Raw genomic sequence first — 24,265 nt, forward strand, 5'->3', positions numbered from 1 at the left:
TGCATCCTTTTCTCTGCCTTCTGGAGGTTGCATTACTGCTCATACACTTGTAGTCTTATTCTCTTTCATCACAATGGCATCCTCTCCTCAGCATCTTAGGAAAGTCATGGTACTACCCGTAACAGAATGCTAAACACGGCAGAGGGAGAACACTGGGCACCCTGGCACACTGAATAATAAATGGGCCGTGAGAGTATAATTTTCTTGCTTTCCTTGCAATGTTTTCACCCCAAGGTCTTTGAGGGAAGTGGCTCTCCAAAACAGCGATCTTGTCACTGAGATGCTGCAAGCAAACCAAAGACACAAACTCCTATATTCCATCTAGAGATCTGTTTAGATATCTTCTGATGCAACTGTGGAAAAATAATGGCATATAACATCACGATATTATCCAGACAAAAAAAAAATTGTTAAAAGGTCGTAATCATGGTGAATGCAGAAGGCCATTGTTCATTCTGTTTTTAGGGAAACAAAGGAGAGCTAGTGCTAGCAGCATTATGGCTTCATCTCCAGAGCACTACAGATGCGATCTTTGCTTTGAGAGTGCTAATAGAGAAGTATAGAGGAGGTCAGAAGGAAAGAAGAAGTAGGACTGGCAGAAAGGTGGAGAAGAAGTGGTGCAGGACATGTATGAGGACACCGAGACAGGGGTGAGGGGTGTCGTAGGAGTTAAATGGCCTGTAAATGGCCTGTATTTGTATAGCGCTTTACTAGTCCCTAAGGACCCCAAAGCGCTTTACACATTCAGTCATCCACCCATTCACACACACATTCACACACTGGTGATGGCAAGCTACATTGTAGCCACAGCCACACTGGGGCGCACTGACAGAGGCGAGTTACAGATCATAACGATCTCGTGAACTATAGGCGGATTTCTAAGCTTCCATTCCTGTCCAAAATACTGGAGAGGATCGTTCTTTCACAACTCCAGCCGTATTTGGATGCGAATGCCGTTAATGATAAATTTCAGTCCGCTTACAAACCCTGTTATAGTACTGAAACGGCCTTGCTCAGAGTCCTCAATGACCTCCTTCTGATTGCTGACTCTGGACGCTCTTCAGTCCTGGTCCTACTAGATCTATCCTCTTCCTTTGATATGGTAGATCATAACATCCTATTAGCGAGGCTTGAACATACAGTTGGCATTAGAGGTGCCGCCCTAGATCAGTTTAAATCATATCTTTGTAAAAGGTCTTTCTCGATCAGTATTTCTCCTCTGCTGCACCTGTCTCCTGCAGCGTGCCTCAAGGATCTGTCCTTGGCACCCTGCTCTTCTCACTGTATATGCTCCCCTTAGGCGCAATCTTTGAGAAGTACAACATTGCACATCATTGTTATGCTGATGACATACAGATCTATTTCAAATTAACTGATGATCCTGCTATGTCTTTGCACGGTTTTCGTGAGTGCATGCGCGAGGTCAGAAATTGGCTTGCAGGTAACTCTCTTATCCTAAATGACAGGAAAACTGAAATCATCGTGTTTGACAGTAGTATCCCCCGCGGCCAGCTACGTGATGCCTTCGGTTCCTTTGATAGTTTCCTCACCGACACTGTTAGTGGCCTGGGTGTGTTTTTGGATAGCTCTTTAAATTCGACAAACAAGTGTCTGCTGTTGTCAAATCTTGCTTCTATCAATTGTGTCTTATTAGCAAAGCCAGACATTATAAATCCTGCTGCTCACCTTCCACAATATAGCTCCAAGCTATCTCATTGAGCTACTTAGATTATACACCCCCACTAGAGTACTAAGATCATCTTCCCAGTCACTTTTGGTACAGCCAAGATCCCGGCTGAAGACTAGAGGTGACTGAGCGTTTGCCTTGGCTGCACCCGATCTATGGAGTAACCTCCCCATCGCTATCTGCGAGTTTGATTCCATTCAATCCTTCAAATCGCAGTTAAAAACCCAGTTATTTAGCCTCGTCTTTTCTACCAGTTAATGATTGTCTGTTTGTTAGTTTAATGCTTATTTTTATTTTCGATCTATTCTTAACTACTTTTAATCATTTTTAACATTTTTGACTGTTTTATCCTTTACACATATTGTTCTTTTATGTTTTTATATGCATTTCTTTTGCTTCTGTGTTTTTAATGCCATTTAACATGCTACCATGTTGGTACTTTGCCATAGCCATCATCCTCCCTGTTACTTCATCTTACTCTCTTGTATGTTAAGCACTTTGGTACACCACTGGTTTTTAAATGTGCTATATAAATAAGGTTTGTTGTTGTTGTTGTACAGCGGGGTTCAAATGGGGCTGGGATTACAGGGATCTGCTCTTAACTCCTTCCTGTTTGCAGTGGTGCTGGGCAGGCTGACAGATGAGCAGGCAGGAGTCTCCATGGACTATGATGTTTGCACATGAAATTGTGATTTTACAGTCAGAGTAAAGAGAAGGTGGAAAAGAACCTGAAGAGGTGGAGGTCTGCACTGAAGAGAAGAGGAATTGAAGTAAGTAGAGGCAAGAGAGAATAAATGTGTGAATGACAGGAAGGCAGATGGAAAGATGAACATACAAGGATCAGAGAAAGTGAAGGTAGAGACAAGTGCACGAGTGAATTGAAGAAGGGAGAGTGGGCAGGGAGTGGGTGGAGACAAGTGTCAGGGGTGATTTGTGACAGAAGGATAGCAGCAAGTGATGAGTGGAAGGGAAGTTTTACAAGATGGTTGTAAGACCTGCTACGATGTATTGTTTGGAGATGGTGGCACCAACAAAAAGACAGGAGGTGCAGGTGGAAGTGGTAGAGTTGACCAGGAAGAATGATATTGAATAGATCAAAGAGACAGCTCCTGTTTAGCAGTTTGGGGAAAAAGCAAGGTGAAGGTGGTTTGGACATGTGGAGAGGAGGAACAGTGGACATACTATTGAATATGGAGCTGCCACAAGGAGATGAAGGAGGAGGAGGAGACACAGAGGGTTTGTGTAACAGAGGACGGGACTAAGGTGACATTGAGTTGGCTCATTATTTGTTTATGATTAGTTTTAGCGTTACACCTTCATCTCTATTGAAACTGAGACACGTCTTAGTTGTTGTTTTAGCCTCAGAGGTGTGACTATGAATTTGGACAGTTTTTTAACATCCAGGTTTATAAAAAGCAGTTAAAGACAACATGACTTTTAGTCTCTCTGAGGGACTAAGGGAGCCAGGTTTTGTTCCGTCTTAAAGTTTTCTAAAGGACACATATCTGTGGGCCATAAATTTAAAAGTTTTCAGCCTTGGTCTAGGTAATAAATTGTTACAAGCATAACAATGCAAAGGAGTCCATTGTTTCGGAAACAAAATGTGTCATAGTTGCTGACAAGTAACACCTGGCACAGAAAAAAGTAAATATTGTACAATACAGGCTATGATAAAGCTATAATCTGAGAAAAAAAGGGGGAATTTCCTTCAACATTTTAAGCCGCACTCACAAAAGCTTGGTGTTCCTGGGGGAGGCTTGTGCATGGGAAAAGTTTATTCAGATTTTCTCACATCTGTGGCTACTAGCTAACCATTAAGTCTACTGAAAAAAACAGCAAAACATTTATGCTAAATGCTGCTCTGCCTCTTATCTATCTCATCTTGCTCATTTTGTGACTAGGTTTTCATATCATGTAGTGACAGTGCTGTCCAAATATTTATTCATAATTGTCAATGTAACCTCCGTGACACTCATGTTTCCAAAAGAGATACGGCAAAGATATAGAGATCACATGAAACTGCAAACAGAGAAAAAGACTGAATTTTCCAAGATGCCTATTCACATATTCCAGCATAATGAAAGGACCTTTGTGTTCTCCAAAATACAATTTTTTTTCATAAATAATTACACACGACAAGTTTGCATGGGATTACGATCACACAGAACTTCTATTGTTTTTACTTATTACTAGAAGTCCCTTAACTAACACTAGTTCTGTTCATGTGGGCACTTGAAACACATTGACAAAATCTTCTGAGTCCAAGTGTGTAAGGAAAATAAAAGAAAAAAGAAAATCAAAAACTCACCTAAAGACTTTTCAAACGCAGCAGATGTCAAATGTGATCATGTCTGGCTCCAAAAACGGCAACATGGCCTTGGCTAAAACTCAGATGCTGAGCCTGCAATATGTAGAGTCCAGAAACCAGTGGGTGATGTCAGCATGAATTTGTACATTTTTTACGTTATCGACAGGAGGATTGCTGGACAACCACAGACTGCAAAACGTGACAAACCTGGAGTGACTGAAAAGAACTTGGATCAGTTCAGTTTTGTTGCTTTAATTTCACATTTTACCCACAGAAAACATTCATCAGTTTTCATGGTAGATCTCAGTTTCATCAAAGATGAATTTAAACCAGTGAAGTTAAGCCTGCCTTAAATACATTGAGCCTTCCACCTGAAGAAGATCCTTTGCTAAAACCTTATGTTTATGCAAGTCTTCCTACTGCTAGCTTGACATAACATGTGAGCTTCCTTTGTTTCCCCAAAAACCAATTTCCTGCAAGGATTGACTGACACGGCTCTTAATGATCCCAGCCAGCTACTCTCTCAGGCCCTGACATGCTGATCGGACCACGACAGGAAATTAACTTACACCTGGTGGTCACAGATTACATGCTGCTGTTACTCTTTCACCTTTCAAATGCTGTTACTGTCAGATGAGATAAAATATATCAGCTATCGGGTGGATGGATGTACAAGATAGACGGCTGATCAGCCTCCTCAGACCGACTGTCAGGAAAGTTTGTTATTTAGAAATTCAGCAGTAGACAGAAGGGCAAACCCATTCCTGATCCACCCTGACCTGCCTTGCGTTGCTTACCAACCTGAGAAAAGAGAGCATATGCTGTTAGGGTATACTGCAACTCCTAGTCTTAGTCTCCAACACTGGCCATTGTGTCAGTAACCACATCTCTTTACTTAAGTGACAATACGTGGATAATCTTGTGAATGCTGTGTGTATAATGTCTGTGGTTCTTTTAAATTAGTATCATATGTAAAGAAAAAAATAACACCAGAGCAGGGTGGATTAAATTAGCTTGGTTCCAGCTTTCTGAATCACTGCCCACATTGTCAACTTTTATTGCAGTTTGAAAGGCCAAGCCAGTCAGATCTTTGTAGGTGGGAAAAATCTGTAAGGTCATCTTCTTTTGCTGGAGCTGGAAAAATGGTAACATGAGTTGATGACGCCAATATAGTTGTGCAGGTTGCAGTAACTTAAAGATGTAACAACTTTCTAATATTAATAGCTACAACTGTGTTAACTCTACCTGTATAAGAAATCAGTCTGAGTACCGAAATGGTCTCCCTGCAATCCAATCCACCAATTGAAACAAATTTTTGCGTCATGCAACCAAACATACAATGCAATACAGTCAGCAGTCAGAGGGTGGACCCAGTACTCAGGACTTGGCAGGCAGAGGTAAAAAAAAATCACAGCTTTATTAGCTGACAAAAAGATGGCGTAAACATACTGACAGAAGCTCACACACCATGAGAGAAAACATAACAAAGAACAGAGAGAGACGTGAATAGAATAGAATGCCTTTATTGTCACTATACAGATGTACAATGAGATACAAGATAAATAAGATAAGTCTAAAACAAACTTCAAAAACTGGAACAGGACCATGACATTTATATGAGACAAGAACAGGACAACATTCTTCTCCTAAAACTCCACAGCTGGTAGGAGAACCTCCGTTCCCAGATGTTTACGGACTGCGGTGAAAACAAGTGGAATGCTACACATTAGTGAACACTGGTGGCAGCCTTGTCTTTATAGACGTGTTGCTGCCATCAAATTCAAATGACCCTAAAATACATTTTGACATTTTAGACATGTTTGTTTTAACGTTATATTGTGAATACATTGACTTAATGAGATTAGCAAACCATGACATTGTATTTTTATTTACATTTTATACACAAAGTCTAAACTTTTTTGAGCTAGGGTTGCATTTTGAAATTATATTAGTTTGCCCAATTAATTTTGTGCTTTTGAAAATGTAGGGATTTGTTTAAATGGCTGTAATTCCTAAATCATTAGAGTGTTTTGGAAAGCCCTAAATTAAAGCTGAAAGTCTGCACATTTGTTGTATGTTGATTACATGTTTTAAAATCCCCAAACTGTGTCTTTGTTTAATGTTTTCTTTGCCTGTGTATCAGTGACAGTGCTGGCTTCACATCTAGGAGTTCACAAGAGCCCGTCATTTCCATCTTTCTAGGTAATGGAGTGGTTTCCCTCTTCCACATTTTGTCTCCTGAAAGTGTCAGTTTTCTGGTTTGGATGTTCATTAAAACTTAGCCTATTATTAATGCATCCCACACATCAGATTTCAGATATTTGTTAGTTTTTTGCTAGCAGACAGAACTGACAATAAGGCATTTTCACACAAGTAATTCCAAAACTGCAGTGCAGAAAATGATGTTGTTTCAGGTAATCTTTTCAGGGATTTGAGTGATTTAGAGTGTGATTAGCCAACCCACTGGCTTCATGGAAAATATGAGGAAAATATGAGGGCTTTCAATGGCATATGATGATAATATGAGTCATACTTGTGCTAGAACATGACACCAGATAAGAATTGTTACAATGTCTCCAGTAACATTGCAGGGTTTGGATAAATGGGAATAACCAGTGACGTCTTTTGTTAGATTTCTGTATATGAGTGACACTGCTTGTTTGTGTGAGTGCCCTTACATGGAGGTATGTGTGAGAGGTAGCCTGAGGGAAAATTTAAATATTGAAGCACATTCATCGGCACAGGTTTGAAAGTGTGCCGAGTTCCAGGATTTTGGTAGTAAGGCGTTAGGGGGAAAAATGCTTACTAGCAATGAATTTCACAATATTACACCAGAGCTTGGCCATAAATAATTAATATAGGTTTCATATTCTTTATGTGTGCTGTGCAAATCATCCAGGGGTTTGGTTTCGTGGTGATTCACTCCCCATTTCCATAATTATCACCAGTTGTAATCCTCCTCACAGCTCTTTCCCGCTCATTCGTTTAAGAACTCAATCTCTAGATCATTTCCACAGTGAAAAGCCTCTAAAGGCAGCAATCAGTCCTATTTTTATTATAATTTTTTAATTTCTGCTCTTCTAATTTATGCCAGAGACATAAGTGTGAAGCCTGCAGTCATATGGATAGTGGGGAGATAATTGAATCAAGCAGGTGCCAGCCATGATAGATGAGTCCTTCTCAAATATAATTGCTGACAGTGGGGAAAATGGGGGCCAAGCTGTGATTACCACGAGTCCCAGAGCACGTGAGCTATCACAGTTGCTCTGTACTTGTCTCACCTGCTGATACGAGTCACAGCACTAAAAAAAACCTCTTTGTGGAACAGAGACTGTGTGTATTGCCCTCAGATGTGAGGTCCCCTGACAAAGTCCACTAACTGCAGTGAGTGTGACCTCGGAACCTCCCTGAGCTGCAAAAACTGACTGCCAAAGTGAGACGAAACCAGGAGCTGGGAGGTCAATCAATGTCTGCTGGAGGTGTCATCTGATGCCAGCACTCCGTAGAGGCCAGTCTGGGGTCTCCTAATGAACCGTCAAGGACTAATCAAAAAGTATCAAGTCTTGACAGTAGTGAACAGTTTATACAAGACCGGTGCACTGAACTTTGAGATTTCTTGTCATACCCTAACAGTGAGAGATTGGAAGTCACCACTGAAAACTTAAAGATCTCACTGACACCGTGACAAATTCGCTTTTCATATACTCTCAGTCGACATGCCTTCTTAATTCAAAGCTGCTGGTCCAAAACCTAGTACCTCGTGAACCTTGTGTAATGCGTAAACATGAAATTCATGTTGAAAGTACATTCAAAATTTTAAGAGAAATAGAAATGAAAAGAATGAACGATCAAAAATTCAAAGAAAAAAAAGGAAATCACACCTGTGCAAAAGATAAGGGGGTCAGAGGTCTATCCAGGTGTTAAGAAGGCTTTACAACATAATAAAGGCAAATATCAAACCAGTAGGCATGTATAAGTCATTCGAATGGATCAATAAAAACGTCTTTGCAGATATGTTATGTAAGACATTATATAAAATTAAGACTCTAAAACTCTCCTAAATTCATAATAGTAGTTTCAAAGCTGTAGAGTATTTATAAACCCTGTGACAGAGTGGTGACCTGATGGTTTTGTTAACCTTCTTCCCCATACCTGTTTTGTTTTTTAAAACCTGTACTTTAGGCATAATTTGCAAAACAAAAAATGCAGTCAGTCCTTACTTGAAGTCCTACATTCAACCTACCTTATCATATTCAAACAGAACCTAAACACAACATGGACAATCATCTGCCCATATCAGAAGATGACATTCTGACCTGCCGCGTCATATGACAGCATTGCTTTCCTGACGTTATCCTACAGTCGACTTTAATTTTAAGCTCTCCACAGCCCCACTTGTTCCTCCTGATAAAAACCATTTCATTGTTTACCAGGCGCTTGTGGTTCGATGTGAGTACTCCTCCATGACTTCATTATTCCTGCCCCGGTCCACAGGGAGCACCGCTTAGCCCCTGATGGCCTTGTTACCTTCAGCAGTGAAACCTCAGAGTTGGCTTGTTTGTGCTGTGTTTTAATTTGGTCCCATTAGCGAAACCACAACACTCTTCTCAGCTTCACAACACCAGATGAAAAACATTAGCGCAGTAACAGTAAAAACAAGGCAAGAGTTCACTGATGCACATTGTTTGTATTTAGAATATGTTCTTGTTCAGAGGGATTTCCACGGTGTCTGCTCTTTTAAAGGAAGTACACGCAATTGTATTTTTGCCGCTGTTCCTAAAAATGTTTTACATTATACATCACTTAGTATTATAGTTTCATAGGTTACTACACAAACCTATGAAGCAATCCGGAAAAAAAAGACACTGGAAACATTTTAGTTTAAACCCCCAGGAGAGGAATTTTTAACAAGCTAGGTTCAATGAAAGTGTTGGGGAAATACAAATATAAAATATAATAATATTTCTTTTTTTCCTGATAGTGATTGTATGTTTTGATATGTAACGAGTACCGTACCATCGCTCAGTAAAGTAACCCTGCTGAGCATTCGGCTGACCCCAGGTTATTCATTTAATCATGATTTATGGGTGTGATTAAAGAACTAAATGTGGTGATTCATCTCTGAGCTTCATATGTGTCATTATCAGGTTTTCACCAGGATATCTTTTGCAGAGTGAGATGTAATTTAAAATTTCAGTTTCTGGAAACTTAAACTGTGATCTTCTGTAAAAAAACAACCCAAAACCATTTATTACACAGCAACATTTATCCAGCATCTGTGTTACTTTCTTTTACTGCCATAACTGCGACATTATCACAAACAGATTGCATGTAATTGCTACCTTGAGCACATTTAATTTCAAACCGATAGACTGATCAGTTTGCTCCCTCTTATTGCGATCTTCACACACTGAAGTTACTTTGAAGGTTGCAGCTGAGTGCGAGTGTTTGCAGTCATGGTCTGGGTCTTTTAAAGAAACCATTTAAAGGCAACAAGATTACAAGTTCATTGCACACATGGTCACTGTAATTTTGGTCGTGTTGTTGTCTCCAACTACTGTCCCTGTGTGACTGTAGCATTACAGGAAGAGGTGCTGCACCAGGACCCAATACTATATAAGATAAACAAGTATTAGTTGGATGAGTAATGGAAAGCTACTCTAGTAGTGATCACAGTTAAAGATGTAGAGTTAAGAGTAAGCACAATGGGCCTTAATAAGCTTAAACAGCAAGACACTACCTGCGAACAGGTTAATTTGAGCTGTAAGGAGGTCATTTTTATTACCTGAGTAGAACTTAGCTAAGTGCTCCAGTACTGCTTACTTTAGCTCCATAACTAAAAAAAAAGAATTCCAAGTTATTTCTAATGAAGATGTTATTTCTACAGGATGTAAGTCTTCATTTTCTTTGAATTTGCCCTTATGTTCAGGAGGTTAGATTTTCTCTGAAACAAGGACATGTTTTTCTGTTTTTCTGTTTTTCTCCTGGATTTCTCGAGTGTAATCACTTTGGGGGTTTAGGTCTAAGGTGGAGACAGACATTTGTCACACATCAACCCTCCCACCAGCCGCCCGACTCACTCACTACAAAACCCATTAAAATGTTTGCACAGCAGTAAATAGTCTATTAGGTTGTCCTAATGAGAAGTAAACAATACATTCTAGTCAGGATTTATTTGGAGACAATCAGCCAGAATATTTTACTTACCCAGAAAGATCTAGATGCACAGTTGGTGCTCGTTAAAACACATTTATGCGGTGGTGTTACTCTTGAACCATCGTCCCCACTGAATTTTCTTTCGGTATGTATTTGCAACTTGAATCCAACAGCTGAGCTTCTGTTAAATCCATCATCTGACAACACACACACATCAATGTAGAGATTTTCTGTGATCAGTCAGTAAACGAAAACACTTTTTCCTGTGTATTTTTGCTGTTACTTAAATAAACATGGCAGCTAGCCAGTATGCGTTCTTCTAGATTTTTTCCCCTGCCATCATGTAATTATTTATTTGACACATGAATTCCAGCTGCAGGTTTGTCTAATATTACTCATCATAATTAATTCCAGTGAGAGCTCTGTTCGACATCAACAAAGACTCTAACTCACGATTCAATAAAATCAGAAATAACAAGCTGTTAGCTTGTAGTAAAAACTTGCTATTCATTTTCCCCCATGGGTCTGTGAAGCAATAGCGATGCTGCAGCATTGTCAAAATTGATTACAGATATGTCTGAAACTAAAAAGGCAATTTATCTCATTTTCTTTGTGAAAATGACCACAAATCATTTAAAAATAAAGGACTCTGGCAGATGGGAGCTCATTTCCACTTTGCCTATTTGGGTCACATACAGTGGGGCAAAAAAGTATTTAGTCAGCCACCGATTGTGCAAGTTCCCCCACTTAAAATGATGACAGAGGTCAGTAATTTGCACCAGAGGTACACTTCAACTGTGAGAGACAGAATGTGAAAAAAAAATCCATGAATTCACATGGTAGGATTTGTAAAGAATTTATTCGTAAATCAGGGTGGAAAATAAGTATTTGGTCACCTCAAACAAGGAAAATCTCTGGCTCTCACAGACCTGTAACGTCTTCTGTAAGAAGCTTTTCTGTCCCCCACTCGTTACCTGTATGAATGACACCTGTTTGAACTCATCATCTGTATAAAAGACACCTGTCCACAGCCTCAAACAGTCAGACTCCAAACTCCGCCATGGCCAAGACCAAAGAGCTTTCGAAGGACACCAGGAAAAGTATTGTAGACCTGCACCAGACTGGGAAGAGTGAATCTACAATAGGCAAGCAGCTTGGTGTGAAAAAATCAACTGTGGGAGCAATCATCAGAAAATGGAAGACATACAAGACCACTGATAATCTCCCTCGATCTGGGGCTCCACGCAAGATCTCATCCCGTGGGGTCAAAATGATCATGAGAACGGTGAGCAAAGATCCCAGAACCACACGGGGGGACCTGGTGAATGACCTGCAGAGAGCTGGGACCAAAGTAACAAAGGTCACCATCAGTAACACACTACAACGGCAGGGAATCAAATCCCGCAGTGCCAGACGTGTTCCGCTGCTGAAGCCAGTGCATGTCCAGGCCCGTCTGAAGTTTGCCAGAGAGCACATGGATGATACAGCAGAGGATTGGGAGAATGTCATGTGGTCAGATGAAACCAAAGTAGAACTTTTTGGTATAAACTCAACTCGTCGTGTTTGGAGGAAGAAGAATACTGAGTTGCATCCCAAGAACACCATACCTACTGTGAAGCATGGGGGTGGAAACATCATGCTATGGGGCTGTTTTTCTGCCAAGGGGACAGGACGACTGATCCGTGTTAAGGATAGAATGAATGGGGCCATGTATCGTGAGATTTTGAGCCAAAACCTCCTTCCATCGGTGAGAACTTTGAAGATGAAACGAGGCTGGGTCTTCCAACATGACAATGATCCAAAACACACCGCCCGGGCAACAAAGGAGTGGCTCCGTAAGAAGCATTTGAAAGTCCTGGAGTGGCCTAGCCAGTCTCCAGACCTCAACCCCATAGAAAATCTGTGGCGGGAGTTGAAAGTCCGTGTTGCTCGGCGACAGCCCCAAAACATCACTGCTCTCGAGAAGATCTGCATGGAGGAATGGGCCAAAATACCAGCTACTGTGTGTGCAAACCTGGTAAAGACCTATAGTAAATGTTTGACCTCTGTTATTGCCAACAAAGGTTATGTTACAAAGTATTGAGTTGTATTTTTGTTATTGACCAAATACTTATTTTCCACCCTGATTTACGAATAAATTCTTTACAAATCCTACCATGTGGATTCATGGATTTTTTTTTCACATTCTGTCTCTCACAGTTGAAGTGTACCTCTGGTGCAAATTACTGACCTCTGTCATCATTTTAGGTGGGGGAACTTGCACAATCGGTGGCTGACTAAATACTTTTTTGCTCCACTGTAGGTTGTCAGGTCTGTGTGTGTGTCAATATTTTCAATACTGGAATTTATGGGTAGTATCAGCTTTTCACTGTAAAAGCTTTTATAACTATAATATATTTATTCCTCATATATTAAAGCACTCTTCTCACTGATTGCATGTTAATTTATTTGACTGTTTGACTACCATTGCATGGACTACATCCTAACTGAAAATGCACGTACAAAAGAAGCAGCAGTCTTCTCATCTTTCATCTTTAAGACAGCAAAAATTTTTGAGACAGTAAATTATTTGATTATATTGACTGAAAGTTGTATGTGCTTGTTAATTTATATTTACACTTTAAACAAATAAAAATCTGAATTTAATTTTTTTAATTTTAAAAAAACAATGAACCTTTTTTTCTAAAGGCCTTCTGTCTATTTTGGCTGCTCCCTTTAGGGGGTGCCTTATCAAATGATTTGCCTCTGTCTAACCCTATCCCTAGCATTCTTGTGTTACAATAACTCTCTGCACGTCCTCCTTCAGTACTTCCATGAATCTTCTCTGTGGTCTTTCTCTTTTCCTACTTCCTGGCAGCTTATCTTCGACATCCTTTGTCCAGTATATGTATAATCCCTCTTCTGCACATGTCCAAACTGTCTCAACCTTCTAACTTTGGATCCAAATTGCTCAATGTGAGAGTTGTCTCTCTACTCATACTCATTTCTAATTTTTCCCATCCTGGTCACTCCAGATATTGACCCGATACTTGACATGATCCAACCCGTCAGCTTGCAGCTTGCACCACCTTGCAGTCCCCTATTTCTTTAAGATTGCACCTTCGGCATAAGATATAGTCCACTTGTGTACACTTCTCTCTTACCTCCTGCATTTCTTTCTTAGCAACATACCTACCCATAAACTCCTCATCATCATTGTTCCCTTAACCTACAAACCCACTAAAGTTTACTCCAATCACCAAGTCCTTACGCTCACCTGGAAACTCCTGTCTTTCCTTCTCTCTCACTACCTGCTAATATATCTTCCCCCTATCTTCTTCCATTGTTTTTGACCAACAGTAGCACAGTTTCCATCAGCACCCTGTTGGCCAACTTCATCAGGTTGCTGTTTTTAACCTGGGCCCATATAGATCCAATACGGAAATCTCATTTTTTATGATCCATATGTTTGATTTGGCCAGATTGTACTTCCCCGTTTATCCCACTCAGGAACCGACACTAGGAGTACATCAGGTTTTGACTCTGGCTTGACTTGGTTTTTAAAGTAAATATACAGGAATAATGTAGTAGTAATTTAATATAGAAAGTAATATCTTACCCTCAAACAGTTAACTTGGAATTCACTGTTTATTTATGAAGTTAAACTTATAAATAATCATACACTTTGATTGTGTGTGTGTCTTTTATGCTTCTACAGTATATCCTTGCATTTGTGTGGGTACTTCTGTTTGTGTGCAGGCCACCTTATCACAGGGTTTTTTCTGTGTGTCTGGGCTGTAGGCGTTAACACAGACTGACAGATTTTTGTCCCTCACACTCATTCAGTCTGACAAATCATCCTAAACTCCTCTGGCAGATTACTTAAAAAATAGAAATAGAAAATATATGAACACAGAGGTTGGATTGCTGAAAAAAGTAATGTAAATGGGGGGCTTTTTATGTTTCTTTGTACATTTGTAATTTTAATACTCATATGGAAATATCTACATATCCAACGTTGTCTCATTTGAATGATTCACTTTAATGATAAAAAAGTCATGACAAAAGACAAGTTTTTTTTAAGAAAAATCTTATCAAGTGAGAGGTGATGTTGATATCCTTTGTTTCACAAAAGCAACAGGTAATGATTAGAGGCTATTCAGTAGAAAACAAAACAGGAAGTAATATACTTTTACTAAAGGCAAAAGCTATTTGAGTAAATTTAGCAAGACAAGCTGAACTGACAGATCTGTCCACACTGTTTGCCTGATGGGGTTCAGAGTATGCTATTATAAAATACTGCTGCTGATATGACATCAGTGCAGGGGATTGTTTAAGTCCAGTTTTCTTCTTTGTGTCACAGTGGTTTTAGAAACAAACTTCCTGAAAAGATTCCTACCAGCTGATCAGAGCCTCACTTTTGACAGCATCTTGTCTTCTCTTCCCTGGGGTGCTTCGGCATTTATTAAATATTAGCAAATCTACTACTTTCTATCACCCCCAAAACTCGCCACCCCTGTTTCTGTATCCACCAGATGGGAAAACACAGACAGATTTAAATAAATAGAGCCATAGGGGACAGGTCAGATTTTAAATGCAGTATTGAGATGACAGCTTCAACCGTAGCCTGACTACATGGATTAACTGTCTAAATTCACGTGAGACCAGAAAAGTGTTTCTGGAAGCTGATACAGAACGATGCATAATCAGCAATCCATCAGTAACAGGTTTCTGTGATTCCAGGGCTTTGTTGGTTACTTCTGTATTTATTTATTTACTCTCCTACTGAGATCAGATACTTCTGTATGAATATATTTTCTCCAAAATACATATACTGTGCAAAAAAACTGCAGGTACACTTTAATCAGATAAGTAGAGGAAGGGGTTGTTAATCAGTATCAGCTACTTTCTGTTAATGAAATAAACAATAAGTGCACTAGAGGAGCAACAATGAGACAAACCCTAAAACAGGAATGGTTTTACAGGTGGAGGCCACTGACATTTTTACGCTCCTGGTTTTTTACTAGGTTCCATTTGGCTAGGGTCATTGTCATTACTGGTAGCATTAGGAGATACCTAGACTCTACAATGGTTGCATAGATACTCCAATTCTCCAGGTTGGCACATCAATGCGTGCCCTTTCCAAAAGGCTTGTTGTGTCTCCCAGCACAGTTCCAAGAGTGTGGAGTGTGGAGATTCCAGGAATTAATTCAGTTCAATTATTTATATAGCGCCAAATCACAACAACAGTTTCCTCAGGGTGTTTTATATTGTAAGGTAGACCCTACGATGACACATACAGACAAAAACCCAACAATCGTATGGTGACAGTGGGAAGGAAAAACTCCCTTTTAACAGGAAGAAACCTTCAACAAAACCAGGCTCAGGCAGGGCGGCCATCTGCTGCAGGAGGCCCTTAACTCACCTGCAGGGATGGTACCTGCTCCTTTGTGGAACAGAATGAGCATTGCCACTGCCCTAAAAAATGAACTTCAGCAGGCTACTGTAGGAATGTCTCAGAACAACTGAAACAGACTTCATGAGGGTGGCCTGACATCCTCTAGTGGAACCATGCACGGTCCAGCACTGTGGAGCCCGATTGGCATTTGCTGTGGAATACCAGAAATGGCAGGTCCACTCCTTGTCCACCATCTGTGCTCTTCACGGATGAGAGTACGTTCACCCTGAGCACATGTGACAGATGGGAAATGGTCTGGAGAAGCCGTGGAGAATGCTATGCTGCGGTTTGGTGGTGGGTCATTGATGGTCTGGTGGGACGTAGCCATGGAGGGAAACACAGACTTCAACAGGCTGTGCAATAGGACCCTGACTGCCGTTAGTTATATGGATGAAACCTTGGGTCCAAGGATTTCATCCTGTCCTGGAACACCTCTGGGATATGTTTTGCTCCGTTCAACGTCACCAGGTTGTATCTCAGACTGTCCACGAGCTCTGTGATGCTCTGGTTCAGATCTGGTGGAGATCCTTCAGTTTACCATTTATCATCTCATTTGGAGTTCTCATGTATGCAAACTAATGAGTGCTATTTTGAGTTGCTGCAAGGAAATTTTGGCAAAACAGATGGAGTCAGCCAAGTTTTCAGGGAAATGATTCATCGACAGAACTCTTAAAACTTTGTGTCAAGATTTTTATACACTAGTTTATAAATATGGTGCAAATATTATTTAACAGCATGATTCCAGTTCTTGACTTTCTTTGACTGACTCAATTGTGGTGAGCTTCAAAAGGTTGATTTCCACAGGCCAAACTCAAGCCATGGCAGGTTGTACAGTGGGGCAAAAAAGTATTTAGTCAGCCACCGATTGTGCAAGTTCCCCCACCTAAAATGATGACAGAGGTCAGTAATTTGCACCAGAGGTACACTTCAACTGTGAGAGACAGAATGTGAAAAATAAATCCATGAATCCACATGGTAGGATTTGTAAAGAATTTATTTGTAAATCAGGGTGGAAAATAAGTATTTGGTCAATAACAAAAATACAACTCAATACTTTGTAACATAACCTTTGTTGGCAATAACAGAGGTCAAACGTTTACTATAGGTCTTTACCAGGTTTGCACACACAGTAGCTGGTATTTTGGCCCATTCCTCCATGCAGATCTTCTCGAGAGCAGTGATGTTTTGGGGCTGTCGCCGAGCAACATGGACTTTCAACTCCCGCCACAGATTTTCTATGGGGTTGAGGTCTGGAGACTGGCTAGGCCACTCCAGGACTTTCAAATGCTTCTTACGGAGCCACTCCTTTGTTGCCCGGGCAGTGTGTTTTGGATCATTGTCATGTTGGAAGACCCAGCCTCGTTTCATCTTCAAAGTTCTCACTGATGGAAGGAGGTTTTGGCTCAAAATCTCACGATACATGGCCCCATTCATTCTGTCCTTAACACGGATCAGTCGTCCTGTCCCCTTGGCAGAAAAACAGCCCCATAGCATGATGTTTCCACCCCCATGCTTCACAGTAGGTATGGTGTTCTTGGGATGCAACTCAGTATTCGTCTTCCTCCAAACACGACGAGTTGAGTTTATACCAGAAAGTTCTACTTTGGTTTTATCTGACCACATGACATTCTCCCAATCCTCTGCTGTATCATCCATGTGCTCTCTGGCAAACTTCAGACGGGCCTGGACATGCACTGGCTTCAGCAGCGGAACACGTCTGGCACTGCGGGATTTGATTCCCTGCCGTTGTAGTGTGTTACTGATGGTGACCTTTGTTACTTTGGTCCCAGCTCTCTGCAGGTCATTCACCAGGTCCCCCCGTGTGGTTCTGGGATCTTTGCTCACCGTTCTCATGATCATTTTGACCCCACGGGATGAGATCTTGCGTGGAGCCCCAGATCGAGGGAGATTATCAGTGGTCTTGTATGGCTTCCATTTTCTGATGATTGCTCCCACAGTTGATTTTTTCACACCAAGCTGCTTGCCTATTGTAGATTCACTCTTCCCAGTCTGGTGCAGGTCTACAATACTTTTCCTGGTGTCCTTCGAAAGCTCTTTGGTCTTGGCCATGGCGGAGTTTGGAGTCTGACTGTTTGAGGCTGTGGACAGGTGTCTTTTATACAGATGATGAGTTCAAACAGGTGCCATTCATACAGGTAACGAGTGGGGGACAGAAAAGCTTCTTACAGAAGACGTTACAGGTCTGTGAGAGCCAGAGATTTTCCTTGTTTGAGGTGACCAAATACTTATTTTCCACCCTAATTTACGAATTAATTCTTTACAAATCCTACCATGTGAATTCATGGATTTTTTTTTCACATTCTGTCTCTCACAGTTGAAGTGTACCTCTGGTGCAAATTACTGACCTCTGTCATCATTTTAAGTGGGGGAACTTGCACAATCGGTGGCTGACTAAATACTTTTTTGCCCCACTGTATAAGCTATGGAAATGTGCTTAAGTCAACACAGACTTTGACTGTTATAGAAATGCAAAGGAGAAAGTACCGAAATTGTAAACTCAACATATTTAAACTGTTTTGTTAACACTATAAGTTCAAGTGCTTATCTTAAAGACTCCTGAATATCTTGCTTTTGTACCTTTGGAGGCTCAATTCTTTGGCAGTCTGTTTTAATTTGAGCCCTGTTATTTGTCTCGAGCTTCCTTGACAACCAGTATTCCAAAGTGCTGATAGCCAGACCTCATTTACACCTGATGAATGCTACTAATTAGCTTTTCATCCCAAATAGTTTTTGTACTGTGGTTACTTACTGTGGTGACACAGATTTCTTCTGCAGCTTCTCTTCATACCCATCCACACATCCACATGTCACTACTTTAGATAAAATAAAATTGGCTAGAAATTGATATCCCAAGGTTGAATTAACCTTCAAACCATTGCCTTTCTGTGTTCTGAGGTGACACTTACCTCCCTATGGGCTATCAAGTCAGCCAATTAGAAATCTTGGGTTTGGGGGGCGGAGAGCTGTGAGTCTGAACCTTAAGTTCCAGGCCAGATGTGCTGTTGGAATTCTTCCTGAATTGCTGACGGGGTCCTGGAAAGGTTTTGTAGGCTGGGAGGCAGCAGACTTTGAAGGACTTATCTCACCACTGACATGCAACACCTTTATGTGTGTGAATGTCCTGCTTTTATTCTTTGTTTTGTCTCTCTTTCAGACACACTCTTTTCTTTTTGTGTCTCTGTAGACTTGCTTCTGTGAGATAAACTGTCCGAGGAAAAGAAAGCACACATACACACTTTGTTTTTGTCATGTTTCTGGTTCACTTTCTTTGTTTTTTTAATTTACTATTTTTACACTACCTCATACAGCATCCATATAGAGAGTTTATCTTGAATGCACAGTTGCTGCAAGAAAATCCAACATTTGCCTCTTTGATCCTTCTTTACAAACTACCCCTTTGTACTGTACATTCATTCTGCCCCAGCCTTGCATTCTCACACATCATGTCGTCAGATTCCCTCCACCTCCTGCAAACCACAAGATTTTTCAGAAGTCTTCCAAATTATTGTTTCTTTTTTCTTTCCTTTGTCACTTGTATTGTCTGGGAGGAGGCAAAAAACTATTTTGAGTGAGGTCTCTATGGAAACAGTAAAGTACAAGCAGGATAGTGAGGAGGCTGAGCAGTGACGCATGATGGCTTTAAATTTCAAAGGTGAGAAACACTCTTGATCACCAGGAGACATTATATAATATACATCTAACACTGATCTCTAAGTTTGTCTGACTTTTGTAAGTGGCTTTAGATGATTACTCAAACCTGCACCCCTCTAAGCCACTGTCACAAACATCTGTTTGTATTTGGCTAATTACCCATCTGCTTCAAATAATGCCAAGTTAATGTTGTTTTTGAAGTCTTTCAAGTCATGCAGCTCTCTCCTACAAGTGTATACTCATCTGAAGATATTTGGTAACTGGACTGGTTCTTATGTAGCAGTTTTCTGCTCTACCATGGCATTCAACGTGCTTTATACAACACGCCTCCTTTCATCTACCCACCCAAGAACTTTTTCCTGTGCTTAAGTGCATTCTGTCTAACATTCACCCTGCGATCAATGCATCAGAGAACAGCGTGGGGTGATTATCTTACCTAAAGATATTTGGCGTGCTGACACTATGAACGCGTTCGTTTATCTACATCGTTCATCTAAACAGTAACTGCAGCCATGAGAGTACCTATCTTAGCATTACACAGAGTTTTATATGGAAAATGTGCACGTATCAGATTGCTTAAAACAGGTGGGGAGAAGTTAGAGTTTAAATTTAACTCTCCCTTCTTTGGCGCTTTGGCTAGTCCCAGCTTCTCAGCCTCTCTGCCCTGGCGACCTGCACCTAGAAGGCGGAAGGTTCCCCTTCCTCACATCTCTTCCCTGATAACTTGTTCTTCTAATGACCGTGAGAGTAATTCTGGCTGAGACTGGATACTGTTTTTATCTCACAGGGTCTGGATGACCGACCTTATCATAGGACTTGGTGTCCCTTCACCTTGAAGCTTCTACACTGTCGCGATTTCTAACTAAACACTGTCTAGACATCTAAATTCTTAAGCTGTTATTCAGTATAATACCTAACACAAACCAAAGCCAAACACAAACCTCTTTGGTTTTCAGCCACTCTAAGTCATCTTTGCCTTTTTCATCTTAGACAACAGGACTTTTCCTGTTGAAGTTTTTCCATTTGTCCATCGCATCGGACCCTTGGCAGAAGGGTCTTGTTACCAAAAGCTGTACCTACAGTCATGTGAAAAAGAAAGTTTTCCTGGGACTCTATGCAGTGTAACAAACTAAATATACCCTCTCTTCTTCCATAGAAAGTCAGAGGGTAAGTAGAAGCCATGTTCTGCTAATCAAATGCACCCAATTAAATGATCATCAGCTATTGGGATCACCTCTATAAAAGCAGAGATTTGGTGCTTTGCTAGTCTGGAGTATTCAGGAGTATTGGTATAAACGGTGCAGCATGGTGGCACGGTGGTTAGCACTGTTGCCGCACAGTAAGAAGGTCCTGAGTTCAATTCCACCATCAGGCCGGGGTCTTTCTGTGTGGAGTTTGCATGTTCTCCCCGTGTTTGCGTGGGTTCTCTCCGGGTACTCCGGCTTCCTCCCACTGTCCAAAGATATGCAGCTTGTGGGGATAGGTTAATTGGATAATTCAAATTGCCACTAGGTGTGAATGGTTGTCTGTCCCTGTGTGTTAGCCCTGCGACAGACTGGCAACCTGTCCAGGGTGTACCCCGCCTTTCGCCCTATGACAGCTGGGATAGGCTCCAGCGCCCCCCGCGACCCTGAAAAGGATAAGCGGAAGCGAATGGATGGATGGGATGGTATAAGCCCAATGCCTCAATCTTTCCAGCAAATTCACTGAAGGTCAGACTGTGCCATGCTCAGAGAAATTGCAAAAGACTCAGGATCTTCATCTCAAACTCCATGCTTCAGTTAGTGTAATACGTGCTAATGTTCATGACTGTACAAGTACGATTTGTTTGGAAGGTCTGCCAAGCCAAGACTCTTTTATCTAGAAGGACCAGTTGCTTTAAATGTTGTGGTGGATTGGTGTAACTCATTGGGCACATAAACCAAATTAGTATTTATGTAGTGCTTTTCACTATTGGCTTCTTGCAAGGTGTACATTTATGGTTAGAAATTAAAACAAAGCAGGCTCCATTTCTTTTTAAAACATTCGATTTTTGGCTCGGTGTGTTGCAGTAAGCAGATATTTAGTTCAAGTCAAAATAATTGTTTTCATCAAATGTTTTTGAAATGAGCGCTTTATACATTTCATATTTCTTCTCCTACTTGCTTTCTAGCTCTGCTCTATGCCACCATCTTTGGAAATGTGACCACGATTTTCCAGCAGATGTATGCCAACACCAATCGCTACCATGAGATGCTCAACAATGTCAGGGATTTCCTGAAACTCTACCAAGTTCCCAAGGGTCTAAGTGAGAGGGTGATGGACTACATCGTCTCCACCTGGTCAATGACCAAAGGCATCGACACGGAAAAGGTGAGACTGAGACGCAACATGTCAGGTAAAGCTAATGTATTACTGATGTGCCATCTGTTTATGGAGATTTGGTATTTTGTGCTACAGTAATCATCCGGGCTGGAATTGAAAAAGCCAGACACCGTGTCGTTTATACAGATTACAAAGTATCAAGTGATGTGTCAGGAAGCAAAAGCTTGAGAGTGACGGTTTTATATTTAATAGTCATAGATGCTTATAACATCCAAAAACAGTACATTTAAGAGCATTTACCCATATATGTCTCAAAATTAGCTGCTGTATCAGTGTTCTCAAAGAGTCTTAAAGTAAATCAATCAATAAATAAAAATCTACATAACATTTTTTTCAGAGCAAAGAGAAAACATCTTAAAATACACACAAGTGTTCTTTTCAGTATTATGTGCCGTAATGAAAGTGAATATAAATGAGTTTTAACCTAATTTACACAAACATATAGTGTCAGGAAACTTAACAAAAAAAAGACTCTTAATTTTTCCCCCCAAAATGTATGAAATTTGGGAATGTACATATTAAAGGCTATTGTCTCATTTTGTTTCAGACATCTGCACTTTGGTGAAGATTATATACATTAAATTTAAGTTCTATTCGTGTATTTTATTTCGAGAGTGTGTACGTTACACATAGCTAGGAAACTAGCTATGTGTATAAATGACTGAAATGCACCCAGTATGATGCAATATGGCAGCGCTGTTATAACAGTTAGTTATGGCATGGTAATTTATGGAATATGCTGTGAACCTAACTAAGATTACATAGCAGTAGCAGTAATGTGAGTGACTTTCCTTAAGTGAAAGCTTTAAGCCTTAGCCCGATGCTTAACTAGCCAAATTAAGGCTTTCTGATTGAAGGCTAAAAGCGGCGTTGTCACCAAGTAAATAGAATATTGATTATATTTTTGTGTATTGCTGCAGCTTTTTCAAGCATTAACTAGGTGCCTTTGGCAACACCTTAGTGGGAAACAATGGTAATATGACTGATCCATATGTGCACAAAGAATAGACACTTTTTTTGTGCTACCGAAGTTCCCTTGCTTTCATTCAAAATCTGTTAATCGTTAAACAACTTCAACATTATAATGGCTACAAGCTCACATTGAGGCCTGTGGGGCACTATCAGCCACTGAGACAGTAGACAAATGAATATTTCATACTTTAAGGCTGCCTGTTTATTTAAGGCAGCTGAACATTACATTATAATTGTACATAATAACCTCACAAATGATAGATTAAATAAATAGGTTTTTGATAGATGATTGTGCATTCTTAAAGTCTTATATGTTGAATTGAACTGAGTATGTCATCTGTTCAAAGCCTCTCCCAGTCAGTGCTGTTCTCCATGCCTGTCTCACTGTACATGATGTTATTAGCACAAACACTTTAAAGGTGATAATTTAGGACTTCAACAATAACACAGCAGCAATGTAGTTAAACATCTTACAGTTAATTTTGAATGAATGAGCTACAAAAAACAAACAAACATCTGTCTCCTGTTTTTTGTGTCACATATGAAAGAAGCATCAATATCTGATGAGATATTAATTTGGCTGCGGTGTGTAGTATTTTGTGGTTTTTGGTGCAGTTGTCTTGTTTTGTGGGGTTGTTTTTTTTCAGCAGGAGATTAATATCTCTAACAAGTGGATTTGTTCACATTTACACGTCTTAAATTTTAAGTGAGATGTGCGTTTTGAGTTTCGACACTATCTACATATAAGGCAGCCTTTTTGTTTTGCAGTATTTTGTGTGGTGTGTTTTTCTATGTTTTAGCAAAAGGGGAACAAAAGTGTTTCAGTCAACCTCATATGATTTGTTTTAACTTTCACATGGTCTTACTGAGGTGATGTGAAGTGAAACATGCATACTTTTTTTGGTAATGTGCTGGAAAAGCTTGAAATGGACCTTAAAGTGCTTAAAAATGCTTGAGTTTGACTCTGAAAAAGGTGTATGAACCCTGCATTTTACACCTGTGTGTGTTTGTGTGTGTGTGTGGCATTAATAACCGTTATGTGTGGAACTTCAGGAAGCAGTTGCTTGTAAATGTGAGGTGGACATCACATTTCTGACTTTTGGAGTACCATTGAATCCTGGTACCTCATGAGCCCCTCTGTAGTCCTATCTATGTTCCTAACACACATACACCAATACAGATGTTGGTGCTTACCCACACACATTACCTCCTAACTGCACCTTAAAACTGTGGGTTCCACTCTTCCTCACTGTCATTATCATCAAGTTGACTACCCTGAGCGAGTGCATGGTCTTCACAGGGCTAGAGAACATGCAAATATGTGCATGCTTATATTATGGCACAAGATTCTTATCTGAAATTCCATTCTCTACTCAGCTGACCTGTCAAATGTATAAATATGATTGTAGAGCTTGTATAAAACATTTTTTATATGTGATTTAGATATTTTATTTTCTTTATACAAAGTTTCCTCAAGATCGGTCTTCTCATCTAGGAGGAAATAAGGAACACACATACATAAAATCTTCACATTATGACGATTACCCATAGAAAAGTGGTCCAAAGGCATAATGTTTCATGATGATATTTCAGCACACTACCACAATACCTGTATACTTTGTGCATATATCAGAGTTAGCTAATCACCCCACATCATTTACCATTAAAT

General features: G+C 40.3%; 1 protein-coding gene across 1 annotated transcript in view; it reads left to right on the forward strand.

The window, feature by feature from the left end:
* Positions 1-24,265, forward strand: part of kcnh5b (potassium voltage-gated channel, subfamily H (eag-related), member 5b) — a 189,663-nt gene that overhangs the window by 79,840 nt on the left and 85,558 nt on the right. The window contains exon 9 of the mRNA XM_085379214.1: positions 21,413-21,612. Within this exon, the coding sequence (XP_085235340.1) occupies positions 21,413-21,612 (200 nt within the window). The remainder of the gene's footprint in view (positions 1-21,412; positions 21,613-24,265) is intronic.

Source organism: Diplotaxodon limnothrissa, linkage group LG19, assembly GCF_057381915.1.
Source record: "Diplotaxodon limnothrissa isolate DT_005_m linkage group LG19, D_limnothrissa_male_GT1.1, whole genome shotgun sequence".
Classification (NCBI taxonomy): domain Eukaryota; kingdom Metazoa; phylum Chordata; class Actinopteri; order Cichliformes; family Cichlidae; genus Diplotaxodon; species Diplotaxodon limnothrissa.